Consider the following 18,096-nt stretch of genomic DNA (forward strand, 5'->3'; position numbering starts at 1 on the left):
ATTTCCAACAGGAAAGCCTGGGGTGACTATGTCTTCATTTGAGAACAACGTAATTTTAAGACTCGACACTTAGAAAGTAGAAATTTGAGTGACCTCAGTAAATTTGTTTTTCGTTTTAAAAGGAATCTTGAGAGGTCAGTGGTGCCCAGCGGAAGGCAAGAACTTGGGTCTGGCAGGAAACCCACCACATGTGGCTTGACGTATTTTCAATTAACCTCTCTGCCTAGGTTCCTCCCCTTGTGCAGTAGGGATAATAGTAATTGCTATCTTCCATGGGAAGTAAGCCTGTGCTTTGACACCGGCCAAAGATGCTATATCAACACAAATGATTAATATTAGAACATAATGCCAGTATGCACATAAAATACCAGCATAGTGCTCTTTTAATGCTTGTATAATACCTATAAATACTGCTCTTCCATGCTCTCGCTTCACTTTAGGTCAGAGAAGAATGTAATCATAGTATGTCACTAATCCAATTTCTGAAATTATGGAGGAAACATATTTTTTAAAGCTCCATATCATCCTTTTGAGAAGCGCTAAACCTGCTAATCCCTTATGGTCTCTTGTAGCAATTGCACAATGGCCCCCCATATTAAGCTTCTGGCACCTTTTCAAATGCTGGCTAAATTACTTTTTCTGGAAACTGGAACCATCAGGGGAAGGCCAGGGGAATGAAATTGGCTAACGATATTAAAATTTTGGTTGTTTAACATTTAACTGGCTCTCAACAACGTGTTGAAGTGCTATCTAAACAGATAATTAGCTAGTCGCTGCACAGTGGGCTTTATGTAAATTTAGCAGGGAAATTAGGTTTAGAGAATGAGAAAATAGGAAAAGAAATTTTCTCAAGGGAAGCGATGGTGTCAGCACAGCTGAGGAATGTCACAATAGCTACATTTCGTCAATTATGATCATCATCAGGGGATCTCCGGGAAAGACGCAGGACAAGGTTTATTCATAAGCGCATCCTGAGGATAGACGATGGAAAGGAGTGGCTGCAGGAGACAGGCTGGATGAGAGACAGAGAGAGAGAAAGAGAAAGAAAGAGAGAGAGGATGGAGGAAGAAAGGTACTAAACCGAGCACTGGGAGACAGGATGGGAGGCGCAAGTTGAGAAAGAAAAAGAGCGGTAGGCAGGGGTAGAATGGTGTATAGCTTTGCAGGTGAGTAAAGCACTGTAAACCAATGGGTGGAGGGGTGGGGGGTGGTGGCTAGTGATGGAAGGGGTGTGATCTTGGCGGCAGGCAAGCATTAGTTTAGCTGCGCCAGGCGGCTAAATCCTTGTTCGACTTTCCTTCTTATTGGGAGCACATTTCTTGCTTTTGGTGGAGATGTCAGGGCCCATATAGAATTAATGGTGTTAGGACTGAGGACGTATGTCCTCTGCCTCCAGTCCCCTTGGGACAGTCCAAACTGTCCTTCGCCCCTGCAGAACTGCCAGGGGTAGTGGCTTCAAGGTCAGGCCACCCCGGCTTCACGTGGCGGGCGGAAGAGGAGGGTAGGGCGCGTAGCCACCTGGGGTGAGGGAGGGTCCTGGGGGATCCCAGACCTCTTACGGGCAAATGCTTAACACTTCCCGAGGTCGCTTTACCGCGATCAGTTCAGAGGAAAACAGGCAATGAAAATAAAATTACACGTGCGAACATGCAAATGAAACAAAACCGAAGAAAAACACCACCGCACTCTAGGCGCTCCGATGGGGGAAATCCATGGCCTCCTGTTGCCAGTTGCCCGGCGAGGACAGCGGACAGCTCGGCGGCCGGAGAAGCAAGAGCGAGAAAGCAAACCTTCCGGGGCCCCTCTTCTCGCTCGATTTCGCTGACCCTTCCACCAAGCCGCCCTCCCAAGAGAAGGAGCAAGAAAAACGCCTGGTGCAAACAAGCCTGGGAGGGCTGGGGGACGTGGAGCTGGAAAGAAAGGAGGGATTCGGAGAGCGCCGCTGTCCCGAGAAGCAGGAAGGAGAAAGTCTCTCCTTTCAGCCCCGGGCGTCCCCGGCGAGGAGGGAGATGACTAGTTCTGCAGGCTATGTACAGCCTCCTAGACAGGGACCTTTAGCGTGGGCAACGGAAGGGCAGCCCCATCCTGCCTGCCCCTCCTCACTTCCCCCCACCCCCCACCCCTCCTGTCCCGGCTCCCCGCCAGAGGGAGAGCGCGGCCCGGGCGAGGAAAGCAACCAGCGCGATTGTCCCGCCGCCCTCCGCCTCCGTCTGCGCCGGGGCCGCGGTGGACCCGCGAGGGGCGGAGTGGGCTAGACCATTGGAAATGTTGGGAAGGGGGGAACGAGGCGGGGACGAGGCAGGAACAAGGGGCGGGGCCTGCTAACCTATTCCAGATTTTCCTGTCCTCTTGAAAGCTCTGCTTTGGGAGAAACCCGTTATCAAAGTGGAGAGAAGAGATTTTTTTTTTTTTTTAAGGGGGAGGAGCGTGTGTAGGAGGGCGGGGTGGGAGGAGACGCGGCTTGCAGTCGGCGATCAGACGGGAGCTGGAGTTGTGCGGGGAGGGAGGAAGGGAGGGCGAGTCCCAGCGCCCGCTCTGAGGGTCGGCTTCCTCTCCCCCTCCCGTGCGGGGCGGGGTGGTGCGTTCCGAGTTCCCAGGAGTTCGAGGCGGGCGGGTGCCTGGGGGAGGGGAGTGGCGGCGGCGGCGGCTGCGGGCGGCTCCCGCCTCAGCCCCGGCAGTGGCGTCGGCGACGGCGGAGTCGAGGCAGCCGTGAGCGCTCGGCTGAGTGTCAGCCGGCGGCGACGGCTCAAGAACTGGGAGTTGGGCACCCGCGCGCCGGACCTTCCGCCGCCGCCGCCGCCGCGCCGCGGCCGCTGCTGCCGCCGCCCAGAGCCTAAGGCGCCGGGGCCTGGGGAGCCGGGGGGTGGGCGAGCGAGCGGGCCGGGGGGAGGGTGGGGGATGGCGCGGACCCCGGGGCCGGCCCCGCTGTGTCCCGGAGGCGGCAAAGCACAACTTTCCTCCGCTTCTCCCCCCGGGGCCGGACTCCTGCTGCCGCCCCCGACGCCACCACCGCTACTGCTGCTGCTCTTCCCGCTGCTGCTCTTCTCCCGGCTCTGTGGTAGGTGAAGCTCGGCAGCCCGGCGCGGGCTGAGGGAGGCGCGACCGAGGGTCCCGGCGCCGCGGCGAGCCGGCGCGGGCCGCTCTCCGGGGCGACGAGGCAGTTGTGCTCGGCGGTTGGCTGCGCGAGCGGGTACCGCGGACTTTGGCTGGAAACTTTTTGGCCGCGCCCGGGGCGAGGCCGGGGAAGGGCCGGGGCCGGCGAGTGCAGCGCCGGCCGCCCGCTCCCCTCCCCCGCTCGCCGCGCGGTTGCCCGACGCCGAGTGCTGGGTGCGCGGGGAGCTCCTCAGTGTTTGCTCGGGGGACCGTTACCTCCGCGCTGTTTCGCGGGGGAAGCCGAGGGCGCGGGCTCAGGGGCTGGGACGAAGGTGCCGGGCTGCATGTTTGCTGCCCTCTTTTTCCCCCGGTGAAACTTGAGCTCTGAGCCCGGATACCTTTAGGGACCAGAGCCCGACGGGATGAAACCTTTGGCTCCCAACCCCTCATCGCCTTCCACCCCGTGGAAGGCACCATGTTAGCCCAGCCTGCCGCATCCCCTACAGTCAGTTTTCTACGGTCGTCCGGCCCGGTTCTGCTCTGGCAGCCCCTGGGTCGCGTTGCATTGAGACCATCGCTGCCTTCCAGTTTGTAGGACGTCTCTCACACTGTCCATGTTTATTTTTGCGAACCCCGTTTGTCCTCAGGACTTCGATTGATGAGTTAAATACCTGATTGCATCCACTGTGCTGCGGCTGTTCTGATCAAAACAGACCCCACGCCTCTTCCCTGTCATTTTCTTCCCTCGTTTTGTGTTAAGAGTTTTCCTGTCACATTTGGGAGTTAGTTATTCTCTTTGTAAATTCGTTCCTGGGTGTCGGAACCCAGAAGTCCACTTGTTAAGGATCGTGTAAAAAAAAACAATTGATCTCTCAGGGAAGAGAGATGGACATAAGTTATCATTAATGGAAGGTGATGATTTGAGAAAGTAGGGTCACCAGTCTTTGGGGATTAGCTCCGCCTGTCTTTTGGTAATACTGAAATATTGCAGGAAGTTATTAATTTCTAAGACTCGTACTTGGTGAGGAAGGTGGACAAGCAAAAACTCAACGTTTTCATGAAGATTGGTTTACCCAAGGCATTTGTACTGGTACATAAGGCTGCTGCTGTTGGATCTGTGTTTAATGAGATCGTAAATGAAACCAGAAGTGTTATCAATATTTATTAAAAGGAGAGATGCCTGCAGATTTCTGGGATGGTGTGGTTTAGAAGAAAGAGTGTCCTGTTCCGGGAGGTGTGTCAGGGTAGTAGGTTATGAGAGAGGCAGAGTTTTCAGGAGATGGGCTGCCCCTTATAGGCTGAGAATTTCCTCTTACCAGTTCACCACCACGTTTCAAGGATTGTAATGAAAGTTTCTGATTTACAGAGTATAGTCTGATAAACGGCTCATTATCTAATCTACACTGTTTCTGTAGCTCCACTCCCCAGCTGTTTGGTTCCACAACACAATTCTTAATGCCTTTACCTTTTTAAATTGGTGGAAGATTCTAGGTTGAATTTGTGTACTGTTTTTTTCCATTAGGGAGGATTGTGGATTACAGTTGGGTGGGAGCAAAGTTGGAGGGGATGTTAACAGCTTAGTAGCCTGATTTAGATTGTGTTAAGGACCCGGTGAATATTATTTGTATCTCTAATAAAGGCTTATCTAGCTGGGGAAAGCCTTATAGAAGGCTGAAACTAGGTGATGTGTACAGATATTCAAGGATATAGATTTTGAGTAGTAATTTCATAGTACTTATACAAGTGAAGTGATGATTACTTTTGGAGGAATGCACTGGTTTTCATGTGGAAGAAAGGAGTTACTTGTTTTGGGGTTTGTTTTTTGTTTTTGTTTTTGTTTTCAGACCTCTTTAGTAGTGTCCTTTTGGAGGGGCTTGATATTTTTACTTTAGGTCCTAAAAATTCAAGTAATATAGGCAAATGAACTGTGATTTAGAGCAGGTGTAAACTGAAGTTTTTAAGAGTCAGTTCTCCTTGTAGTTGTAGAGACAGGCACTAGCTTTGTGTTACTGTGTGCACTGTTCTTTTAAAGAGCTTCCTTTTCTGGAGTCTAGTGTTAATAACACCCTAATTTGTGAACCCTTATGATAAGTTTTTTTCCATCAGCCTCTCTCTGTTTTAGATAGTCTTCGAGGAGGGCACAGTTGCCCTGACTTAGGGATGCTTAGTAAGAATAGAAGTGGAATTTTCTTAATGTAACCTGTTTGTTGATGTGATATTCATAGTACTACTGATAAGATTTTGTGTGTACTATTGTAGTCAGTTCTGGAATTGAAAAGATTTTTAGGCTTTAAAGAGATTGTTTTCTGACTATTTGTTAATCAGAATGCTTGTTCAACATGTATGGATATCTTTTTCTTTCTGTTGCTGTTTTTTATATAAGGCTTATGTAAATTTAGCACGACCTTAGCTATGCTTAACACCTGCAGTATCATCCATTAGTGCAAGGTAATTTTTATATCATGTTCATTTGCTTAAAAAAAAAATCCTTGCAACTGGTAGACTTGATATTCTGAAACCTGTTAAAAATGACATCATTTATGTTGTTTTGAGGGTGTACACTGTCTTATTTGAAGAACTGAACTTTTAAAACATTTATAAACTGTCAGGTTTTTTTTCTTTTTTGTTTTCTAAACCTAAGAAATTCCAGGGTATAAAGGTCAAGGGCACTAGATTTATAATACCATGTGACTTCAGAAATTTCATTTATTTAAAGCTCATGATTCAGAAATTCTGTATTTTTCTTTTTATTGAAGTAGCGTTAACACACAATGTTACATTAGTTTCAGCCATATTTCTTTATGATGGCAGTAATTAATTCACAGGTGATTACATTTATCTCACTTGCTTTCCACCATTTTTCTTGAAAGGTAGAAAATACTAAAAGGCATATGGTATCAAGGAAGGAGAAGGGTAAAGACTTCTTGACCTTTGTCAGTTTCTTTTTGAATCTAGGATTCTGCGACTTTCCATTTTTCATGAAGGTTTTATCTGAAGATGGATGTTAGAAGGTGATAAAAAAGAAGATCTAATATTATATTAAACCTTTAATAGCACTTATAGTACTTTCTGTATTTCGGCACTTGTTAGGCATTTGGGGACATAAAACATGAGTAAGGCAGAGTCCTGGCTTCAAGGAGCTTACAGCATTATGATGAGAGACATGAAGGAAATAGTTGCTCATAGGACAGCCCAGTGTTTATGATAGATATCTGTGTGAGGTAATCGGGGGTTGCCCAGAAGAGGGATATGTAGCCCTTTGGGTAAAGATATATGAATGTGAACTGAGGGGGAAATAAATTACTTAAAAAAAAAAAATGAGTTGCGGAGTACCTGGCTAGCTCAGTTGGTTGAGCATCTGACTCTTCATTTCAGCTAAGGTCATGATCTCAGGATCCTCCTCTAGAGGGAGCTTCTCTCCCTATCCCTCTGCCCCTGCCTCTCAAATTAATCTTTAAAAAAAATTTTAAAAATCAGTTGAGTCATATCTTATTGAGATTAGGCATTGTGGTAGGTGGTACAAGTTTGGTTTCTCTCTTTCTGCTCTTTATGGTGTAGGTACTAAATAGGCAGTTTGATTCTGAAAAAAGGCTGCCACTTAACTTTTTGAATTCTTGGCAAGCTGTAAACTTAAGGTTTACTCAGTAAACTTAAGGTTTTTCATCTTTAAAAAAAAAAAGATGTTATCACCTTGCCTATAGAATTGTTGAGAGGATTAAGTCAAAGAATAAAATAAAAACACTTAGGCTGCATGGTATATAGTCAACATTCAAATATTAGCACTTATTAGATTGCTCCTTATAAACTAACCTGCCTGGTATTTGTCATTCTTAAATTCTAGCCTGTTATCTTGATTAACTGGGTTTTCAAGGTAACTGACTTACTCTGTTTGCACTTTATTTTGTGTATATAATGCAGTGTTTTTCAAATATTTGTTAAATTCAGATAAAATATTCAGAAGACCAGTTTTCAGAATATTAGGATATAGTGAAATTAACTAGCTTGTGTAATTGTATGGAACCAAATTGAATCTTCCCTTGATGTAGAATGCATTTTAAGATTTGGCAGTTCCGTAAGGTTGCTTGGAATGTTAGTGTTTATATGGAAAATGTAGAGTTGGAAAAAAGTGTCACAATTAAGTTTACGTTCTCAAGTTACTGATGGTATCAGATTGGGGCCTATAATACATTACTACCTATATAAATTTTTCTGCATCCTAAACAGATATAATTGGAAAGTGAACCAAACTTAGAAGCAAGCAAAAGACCCAGATCTTCCATTCTTACATTTAGCTACATCATCAGAAATAGGACTTGGAAAAAACTGGGCAGTTGTATATTTGTGTGTGCATATATGTATTTACCGTCTTACTTTATTTCACCTATGCTTCCATATATTTATATATGTTTAATTTAGTGACTCAGCAACTCTGATGTACATTTTGCATCAGTGTAGTTAAGTAAAACTTAGGGCTTATTGCCTGTTTTTTGGAAATTATTGAAAAGAAGCTGAATGGGATACTCTTGTTAAAAAATGGAGTATTTTGACATTTTGTAATTTGCCTTTTTAAGATTAGTAAAATTTTTATAGCATATTCTGTAATTCATTAAGGTGCTCTTAACAATTTATAATAAAGACAAACTAATTGTGAAAGATGTGACATCTAATTAATAATGGCTGTCAATATATACATTTAGGATAACTTCAAATAATCCTTAAGTTAGTAACAGAAAGACTATTAAAGATAATTTTATGTGCCAGGCATTTAGATCCAAAAATCTGAGTACCATAAATTTCATACTTTTGATTACCTTTTGTATTTTTATCTAAAATTCTTTAAAGTCTTGAATCTGTATCCTTCCCTGAATTTTGTAAAACTTAAGATTTCTATTTTTATAATAGGTTCTGAGATATTTAATCATTTATTTAAATAAAATTTGTTGTGAATCTTTATCAAGGGTGAGCTTTTAAGTTTTTTCCCAAGTGACTCACTTATTATACCACAGGTCATTAATTTAAAATTTTAGTGAGAGCTGCCCCTTATGAGTTTAGGTACAGCCATTTTGCAAGCACTGTAGTTACTTTAGAAAGGATGTTGTTTTCAGACTTAATATGAATTTTACATATTCTCTTTGATTTTAGCATTCAGAGGGGTTGTGTTTCTTGCAATTTCCCAGTAGTCAGTCATCTGCTAATTAAGATGAGTAGGAAAAAAAAAACTACCTGTTGCATTGTGAGTGGATATTCTTAAACTGGAATTTGAGGCATATGTGAAAATATGCCAGCTCATAACTGGATTAAGTGGCTAAGAATTGGCAGTATGCTTTTCAGCACCTCAGATGATTATTTTGTAGGTGTAAGATAGTAAATTATACATGTAGCTCTATAGATAGGAGAGGAAAGTTTAAAAATCTTTGATTTTCTTTAACTTTTATTGGTTAAAAAGAATCAGTTATTCTTATTTTAAATAGGTTGGCTTTGCACTGAGTGGAGGCTTTTTAGGCTCTCAGCCTAGGGTTATTGGAAAGAAATAGATTAAAGGTTGGGGGGCTATAAATCACTGTTCTCAGCTGGCTGGGGTCAGCAGAAGTAGGGTGTGCAGGTGTGTTCATGTCTTAGTTATTAGGAAATCTTTTTGAAACAACATCCTAGGCCCCACCATGGACTTCCTGGAACAATTTTTGCAAGGGGGATGGATATGGAGCCTGGGGATTTGGGGTGTTTGTATTTTAAGAGGCATCGTCATATGATTCTTTGTTTCCTCAGTGAGTGCTATTTATTACAGCATTTTAATTTATGATTTGACCAGATATGGTCCCTCTTCTGAAAGAATATAGTCCACTCTTTTGTTCACTAATGTATCAGAAATACTTGGCGTGTTGTAGGCACTCAGATTTCTTTATTTCAAGAGTTTAACAGCAAAATCAAATTAATCTAATCCAGCACTGTCCAACAGAAATATAATGGACCCGTATACATAATTTTAAGTTATCCTGATACCACATTAAAAGTAATAAAAGGAATAGGTGAAATTAACCTTAATAATATATTTTATTTAACACAATATAACCAATATCACTTCATCATGTTACATTTTCTTCCTTAGTAAGTCTTTGAAATTTGGTGTGTATTTTACACTTACTGATTGTTATTTTAAACTAGCTATATTTCTTGTGCTCAGTAGTCAGTTGTGGCTGGTGGCTACCATTATTGGTCAGTGCAGATCTAAATTGTAGTCTCTAAATTGTTGTGCCCTTTTTTTGGTCCTTACTTACTAAGCCTAAAATGACATTACCCTTCCTGCCTACCAACTCAAATTCTCAAGTACCTGGTTTAAGGTTAATTTTCTCTGTGAAACCTTCTCTTACCACTTCCTGCGTAAAATGAGCAAATTCTTTATAAAGTAGTTAGTCCTTATACTTGTTATGTAGTATGTAATTACAAGTTCTTTTGTGATATGTGCTCTTTGCAGTGAAGATCTTGCCTCAGGCTTCATTGTGTGTATCATAACACATATCACAGAATAAACAAAGTATTTTTCAGAATATCTAGATTTTAACATTTGCTTTTTCTCCTGTTTAAGAAACTGACCAAATTTGCTGTACTATAAATGGCATCAAGGGAATACTTGGTTTATGATTTCATCTTTCATGTTGAAATAAAATAGTAAAATACAATAATAGCTATACTAGGTAACTATGAAACTTTTCTGAACTTGATTTTATTTCTTATCTGATCTTAGATGTCTTTTATTCCTCAGTCCCTGGATGCCTACCCTCTTCTATGTTTAATAGTGTGACGTGCGATCACATTATTAAACATGCACATGCATATTCTATTCCCCTCCCCCCCCCTCATGTTTTTAGGTTTAGAGCAATGTTTGCCAAGGTGTGTCTATGGACCTTAAGTCTCAGAAGATATGTTTCTAGGGTAAAGTACCATGATGAAAAAGACCTGGGAATGGGAAAAACTAACCATATAACCCCCTTATGTAAAGTCACTATGTGCCTTAGTTTGTTAATTGTCTAAGAAATTCTTCCACAGTTACCCTGTTTGCAAATTAATTAAACTTTCTTTTTTTTTGTAATACCTGTTATATTGCAGAAACTGTATTTTACAGAACACACTAGAAAATACATCCTGAGGTTTATATATTTTATATTATTCCTATTTTGACATACCTATTCCTACCTTCCAAGATGAGGGAATATTATATGTATGTATGTATGTGTGTGTGTGTATATAAAATACATGATAAAAATAATAAATAAATAAATTTATATATATATTTATACATATATAAATATATATAAGAGGTTGGTAGGTTTTAAAGATGTTGTTTGATGAGGTAGTTCTTCATTGGTTTTTCTTTTTTCTAAAAATTCCTTTTGCTCTCCTTAGTTCTCTTTATTCCACATTGTCTTACCCATTTTGAATCTGAGGTGTTTGCAGAGTTGACCTAGAAGGAATGCAATTTTTTTCCCTTTGGTATTGTAATATCAGTTGTGTATTATTTATCTCAGGACTTAGGTAGTTTAAGCAGCTTCTGTGTGACATACCTCACTTTATGTATAACACATCTCACTGTAGGTTTGAATTTTTGAAATAAATTAGGTAAATTTAAGATAACCAATTGTTTTGTAATGGGAATATGTCAGTGCTGTTACTAAAAAGGACATAAAAAAACGAAGAGACAGTTATAAAAACAGGTGCATACAGTGAGGATTCCAACTTGGTGTTGAGAACATTGTATAAAATTAAGAGTGTACTTGACTCTTCTAATGGCTTCAAGAGGAAAAACAAAAATATTAATGAAATGTTAGTATTGCTAAACTGTGGCGAGACATTTTCATTTAATTATTTCTGTGTGTTATCCACGATAGACATTATTGTCATTACTAAAATATTTTAGGCCATTGTTTTTGAAAATTATTAATATGATTTCTAATTTAGTCTTAGCTATTGCGGGCTAGATTAAGATTCATTTCACAAGTGTCCTGTCATTATGAACTCCAAATTCCCTTCTAATTTGATTTAGATTAGAGATAATCATTCATGGCTATAAGTTCAATTTAATATTGACTAAGTCAACCATTAAACTGTCTAGTTTTTAAATCTGCTTAGAGATACCCGGATCCTTTATTTTAAATGTAAAGTTTTAAAAAAGCTTCTTTATTTTTTATTGAAGAGATTCAAGTGGGAGAAAGTACTTTGTCTAGTCGTCTCATTAAGGGCACAGGGCTAGAGCGTCATAGCATTTTTCACTAAACCATGAGTCTGCATATGTTAATGGCTCTAGCAGCTATTCTAAATCTGATTTCTGCTTATTAAACTTAGAAGAGATTTTAAAAAATTACCAGAAAGAAAAGCCTTCAGTAATATGTGCAAGTAATGCAGTTATATCAACTTTTATAGTAGTTTCACCATTCTTACAAGCATTGTAAATATATAATTATAAATATACTTATATGATTATTTATTTAATTAATTTATTTATACAGCTTTGGCTAATTCATATTAAAACCAGAATGAACTTTAACATTAAAGTATAATGGTAGGAACTCCTGTTCCCTTTCAAGTCATTACCTTCTGCTTCTTGTACACTAGTGCAATGTCAGAAATTTGTTATTTTTTTCTTTTAAAACTGGTATAGCTCCTATGTTGCCTGACTGATTTTGAATGTAAAAAAATAAGGCATATCAAGGCTAGAATTAATAACACTAATGATGACATCTCTCTTTAGCAAGAAATAAACAGTTTAGGCTATTGACATTCTTTTCTGTATTTAAGATAGATTATTTTTACACTTTTTAAGTGAAAAAGCATTTCAACTTTTCGATTCATAAGAATTAGCAGTTATGGTAGCTCTTTTGAAGCCATGGATTGTTCGTTAAACTTATTTTTCCATATTATGTATAAAAGGATCTGGACATTGACACAGTTTTGTTATATTTATAACTAACAGTGCAAATGTTTAAGTGCATAAGTAGTTGGTGAAATCTGTGTAGTGTGTGCAAAAAATGTGTCTTGCCTTCTAAAAGCTTTAATCCTAACAACATCTGTTAAAATATAAAAACAAATCTGAAACTGCCTAAGAAAAATACATCGCTTTCTTTGGGGATACTACTGTTGCTTTGCTGCCCTCTACAGTTGTCTAAAATAGTCACTCTAGATTTTTCTTCAGTCAGATGATTAAAATACTTACTAGACCTGTGAACTTCAGGAGTAGGATGAGCAAAATTTACTACTAAAATATAATGTTTAGTCACAACAGTAGATCCATGCCTGCAATGCAAAAAGTAAAGGACTTAGAAATTAGGGGATAGATGAGGGGACCATTGAGCATCAATCAGTAAACAGAGCACCAACTGACTGCGAAGTAGTTGAGAGGATACCTTAGTGAAATAAGACATAGTGGTTGGTGCCAAGTTTATTTAGTAAAACTAACTGCATGCTAAAATATAGACAAAGATATTTGTAAGGACATTGTAACCAGTATGATATATCCTTTAAAAAAGATCAGTAAGGCCTGGAAGAGTCAAGGAAAGCTGATTAGAGGAGGTGAAACTTTAGAGCTCTGTCTTCAGGAATGGATTAAGTTTGGACAAGTAAAACAGGGTTACTTCAAACAGGGAAAAGAATATTAAAACACAAAGCAGGTCTGTTACACAGAAAGGACTGTGTAGGCAAGGGGCCTTGGATTCTTTCTTAATAAATGTAAAATATAATTGTTAGGAGAATTGGAGTTAGAATGTGAGTGTGTGTGTGTGCATGCATGGGCCCACATGCATGCGTGTGTGTTAAATCCAGTTACTTAGCCTCTCTCCCTTTTTCATTCCCTACAAAGTTGGCTAAATACTTCATTGACAGACTTGCTGTGAAAATTAAATGAAATCTTCATTAAACTCCAATAAAGTGCATTGTAAATACAACTAACAATAATGCAGGGGAAAATGAATTGTCTCAGAAATATAAAAGTATTGTGGGATTATAGAAGGAGCAGTTTTATTGGTAATGGAGGAAGACATAATAGAAGATTTAATTCTGTAGCTGAACCTTGAAGGAAGAATTTAGATTTCCATTTGTGAGGAAAAGTCAAAGAAAAAGTCAAAGCATTCCAGCTTGAAAAAAAATCACTGGACTGAGAGCTCTCTAGAAGAAGTGTTCCCATGTGGTTCAAGCATGAAGTTTTTGTAGGGAAGTCGTGGATTTTTTTTAAACTTTGCTGATGCTGAGGAGAGTAGACTTTGTATGGTAGGCAGTGAGGAGCTTTTGAAGCCAAGTAACTACTAAGTCTTTCTGTGATTTGAGGATATTGTATAGCTCTGATAACAATGTATATTGTTATATATGGAGGGTATGAGAGATAAAAGGGAAAACTATTGTAATTGTCCATGGAAGACAAGGTTGTGGAGACAAATGGCAATTTGGCAAAAGGCTTGAATGGACCTAATGTTTGGATATCACAGTGAGTGAAGAAGGAAGAGTTGGATGTATACTTAATGGTTGTCTTTTGAATGGCTGGCAAAGGATTGTAATAAAAGGGTTGATTAATTTTCGTACCCTTAACTTTTTTGGAGGCATTTAAATTGTGGTACCTCAGGGATATATTTTAGAGCTGTAGTTGGAAATTTATTATGAGATGGTGGGGTTGGTATGTGGAATTGGGACTTACTGGGATTGAGGTATTTGGAATAGATGAATTGTTTGAGAAAGAGGTAGTAGAAGGGGAGGGGAGAGAGAGAGAAGAGAAGGAAGAAGAGGAAAGGGAATTGGGTAGAGGACTGGGAACGTTCTTTTCAAGATTGTGGTATTTTAATCGCATAAGAAGGAGGGAAGATAAGAAAAAAACTTACTTGATAAATAGACCAATATCTTTGATGTCAGTTATCTCCCTCACCCTCTCAACCCCACCAAAGACAAACAAATACCATCATAAAGACTAAAAAAGATTTTAAGAGAGATTAAGGAAATAATCCCACTTATAATTGCTTCAAAAAGAATAAAATACCTAGGAATAAATTTAATCAAAAAGATGAAAGACCTGTACTCTATAAAAACTGTAGTATATTGATGGAAGTGAAGATAACACAAGACTTAAATGTGAGACCTGAAACCATATAGCTCCCAGAATTGTTATGTTGAAGCTCTAAGTCCCAATGTGATGGTATTAGGAAGGGTTCTTTGGGAGGTAATTATATTTAGATGAGGTTCTTGAGGTTAGAGCCCCATGATGAGATTAGTGGCCTTATAAGCAGAGGAAGAGACTTCAGAGTTTCCTGTTTACATCATGTTGTGGATAAGGTAAGAAGTCAGCCATCCATAAGCCTGATCTTGGACTTCTTGGACTTCCTGTCCTCTGAACTATGAGAAGTGTTTGCTGTTTAAGTTACCTAGTCTGTATTTTGCTATAGCAGCCTGAGTTGACTAAGACATCAACCAAGGTCCTGAATTAGAAACATTAGGAACTTAACTTTCATTAAAAGGAAATTTTTTGAAGGATATCAGGTGGTTTAGGTATGGAAATTAAGATCCAGAAGAGGCTAGGCATCTAGAACAATATCCAGAACTACAGCCAAGATAATGCCAAGGGACAGTCTGTCAGGGTCATTCCTTTTTGCTTCTTAAGACACTGGATGTTATAGCTTTGCCTCTTAGACTGGCATTACTATTCTTAGAAACTGGATATTGTTATCATAGCACAGGCGAATATATTTTCTAATGGTGTCACTACAAAGAGTTGAAGAAAAGTTTTTAAAAAGAAATGTGTAGTTGACATACAGTGTTCTATTAGTTTCAGATGTACAACATAGTGACTTGACAATTCTACACATTAGGCTATACTTATCACAATAAGTATAGTTACCATTTGTCACCATGCAATGTTGTTCTAATATTATTGACATTTTTATTCTCTATGCTATACTTATCATCCCCATAACTTACTTTATAACTATAAGTTTGTACCTCTTATCCCCTTCACCTATTTCACCCATCCCTACAACCCCTTAATGTCTGGCAACCACCAGTTTGTTCTCTGTATTTGTGATTCTGTTTGTTTCTACATTTGTTTTTTAGATTCTATAAGTGGAATCGTATGGAACTTACCTTCTTTGTCTGACATATTTTACTTAGCATAATCCACTGTAGGTCCATACCTGTTGTTAAAAATGGCCAGATCTCATTCTTTTTTATGGGTGAGTAATATTCCATTTTGGTGGGGGGGGGAATGTGTGTATGCCTCACCTTCTTTATCCATTCATTTACTGATGAACACTCAGGTTGCTTCCATAACTAGTAAATACACTGCAGTAAACAGAGAGGTGCATATTTTTTTAAATTAGTGTTTTTGTTTTCTTTGGGTAAATACCTAGTAGTGGAACTACTGAATCATGGTATTTCTATTTTTAACTTTTTGAGGAACCTCTGTACTGTTTTCCACAAGAGGGTTTCACCAGTTTACATTCCCACCAACAGTGCATTATATAGTCCTTTTCTCCACATCCTCGCCAGCACTTGTTTTATCTTGTCTTTTTGATACTAGCCATTCTGACAGGTGTAAGGAGATGTATCTCATTGCGGTTTTGATTTGCATTTCCCTGATGATTAGTGATGTTGAACATCTTTTCATGTGTCTATTGTCCCTCTGTATCTTCTCTGGAAAAATGCGTGTTCAGGTTATCTGCCCATTTTTAATTGGATTATTTGTTTGTTTTGGTCCTGAGTTGTGTAAGTTCTTTATGTATTTTGAATATTAACCTCTTACAAGATACATCATTTATAAATATCTGCTCCAATGCATTAAGTAGTCTTTTTGTTCTATCGATGGTTTCCTTCACTGTGCAAAAGTTTTTTTATTTGGGTGTTGTTCTAATGTTTATTTTTGCTTTTTTTCCCCTTGTCTGAGGAGACATATCTAGAGAAATGTTGCTGAGGCCAGTGTCCAGTAGATTCCTGCCTTTGTCTTTAAGGAACTATATGGTTTCAGGTCTCACATTTAAGTCTTTAATCCATTTTGTTTTTGTGTATGCTGTAAGAAAGTGGTCCAGTTTCTTTTTTCTTTTCTTTTCTTTTCTTTTCTTTTCTTTTCTTTTCTTTTCTTTCTTTTTCATGTAGGTGTTCTATTTTTTCAACATCCTTTATTGAAGAGAATTTTTGCACCCATATTATATATTCTTGCCTCCTTTGTCTTAGATTAATGACCATATAAGTACGGGTCTGTTTCAGGGCTTGATATATATGTCTGTTTTTTGTGCCACTATACTAATTAAAAAAATTAGTACAGCTGTGTAGTATATCTTGAAATCTGCGATCGTTTTGGCTATTAAGGTCTTTTATGGTTGCATTCAAGTTTCAGGATTATTTGTTCTAGTTCTATGGAAGATACTTTTTTTTTTTAATAGAGATTGCATTGAATCTGTAGATTGCTTTGGATAATATGGACATTTTAATAATACTAATTTTTCTAATCCATGAGCATGGTATAGCTTTTCATGTGATTTTGTGTTATCTTCACTTCTATCAATGTACTACAGTTTTTATAGAGTACAGGTCTTTCATCTTTTTGATTAAATTTATTCCTAGGTATTTTATTCTTTTTGAAGCAATTATAAGTGGGATTGTTTCCTTAACCTCTCTTAAAATCTTTTTTAGTTTTTATGATGGTATTTGTCTTTGGTGGGGTTGAGAGGGTGAGGGACAGTGGGAGAAGCACATTGATAATGGTAAGGTCCAGGAACAGAATGTAAATAGAAAGATTAAGAACACAGATGAGAGAGGATAGCTTTAGAAATGATGAGCAGCTCTTTTTTCTACTAGATAGGGGACAATAACCTGGTGGGTGAAGATACAGAGAAATGTCAAGGTCTAGAAAAGGGAGGTTGTGGCAAGGCTTAAATTTATTCCTAGGTATTTTATTCTTCATGTTATAAATTATATATTTTGAGAATAAGTGAGTGTAGGGTAATATGGGACTTAATAGAATTTTGAGGGCAAAAATGAAATAAGATATTAACTAAGAATGAATAAAATAATGGGTCAGTATTTGAAAGCATGAGTTAGCATAACATGAACTTATAAAATACAATGATGTGGAGGTAGTAATAAGTTTATGTTGGTGGTTAGTATTTAGTTGAGCACTGTGTCTACTAGAATTATTCTAGGTACTGATCAAAGCTAGCTGATAGAGTAAAATGTGAGGGTACCTGGGTGGCTCAGTTGTTTAAGTGTCTGCCTTTGGCTCAGTTCATGATCTTAGGGTCTTGGGATCTAGCCCCACATCAGGCTCCCAGCTCAGTAGGAAGTCTTCTTCTCCCTCTTCCTCTGCCACTCCCCCTGCTTGTGCTCTCTCACTTTCAAATAAATAAAATCTTAAAAATGTGTTCTTGAGGACCAATTGTATTTATATATTGACAAAAGTAGAATAGAGCCAGAGTGCCGAGTACCTTTTGAATATGATGTAATTGTTACTGAAAGTTTGGGAGCAGAAAAAAAGACACAGGAATGTAGTATTGAAGCAATATTTACTTATCATAAGTGGGATTATCTAGTTGTGGAGGTATTAAGGCCTGAATCAGGGTGGCAGTGGTAGAAATGAAAGGGAAAAGTTTAAAAAAATAATTAAAAGACAAAATAATATATATTGATGATCCTAGTATATGAGGAGTGCATTTGGAGTTTGCATATTAGACAGATGGGAGAATCGTTTAAATATTGCTGGAATGGAGGTTGAGGTAAGAATTAAGATACTACATGGAAGGGTTTATTAGTTTCTTAGGACTGCCGCAAGAAAATATCACAAACTGGGTGGCTTACAAGAGCAGAAATTTATTCTCTCGCAGTTCTGGAGCCTAAAAAGTCTGAAATCAAGGTGTCAGAAGGACCACATTTCCTCTGAGACTCTGGGTAGAACTCTTTTTTGTCCCATCCTAGTTTCTGATGGTGGCCATCAATCTTTGGCTTTCCATGGGTTTCATTTCTACAGTCTCTTTTTTTGTTCTCATG

The 18,096-nt window shown here is 39.1% G+C and overlaps 1 protein-coding gene across 1 annotated transcript in view; it reads left to right on the forward strand.

Annotated features, from left to right (window-relative positions):
• Nucleotides 1-1,712: 1,712 nt before the first annotated feature.
• Nucleotides 1,713-18,096, forward strand: part of NECTIN3 (nectin cell adhesion molecule 3) — a gene marked incomplete at its 5' end in the record, with an annotated part of 126,115 nt that continues 109,731 nt past the window's right edge. Inside the window, 3 exons of the mRNA XM_082713939.1 lie at nt 1,713-2,063; nt 2,146-2,267; nt 2,418-3,058. Coding sequence (XP_082570065.1) covers nt 1,713-2,063; nt 2,146-2,267; nt 2,418-3,058 — 1,114 coding nt within the window. The remainder of the gene's footprint in view (nt 2,064-2,145; nt 2,268-2,417; nt 3,059-18,096) is intronic.

This window comes from Mustela nivalis (assembly GCF_964662115.1).
Source record: "Mustela nivalis genome assembly, chromosome: 1".
Taxonomy (NCBI): Eukaryota; Metazoa; Chordata; class Mammalia; order Carnivora; family Mustelidae; genus Mustela; species Mustela nivalis.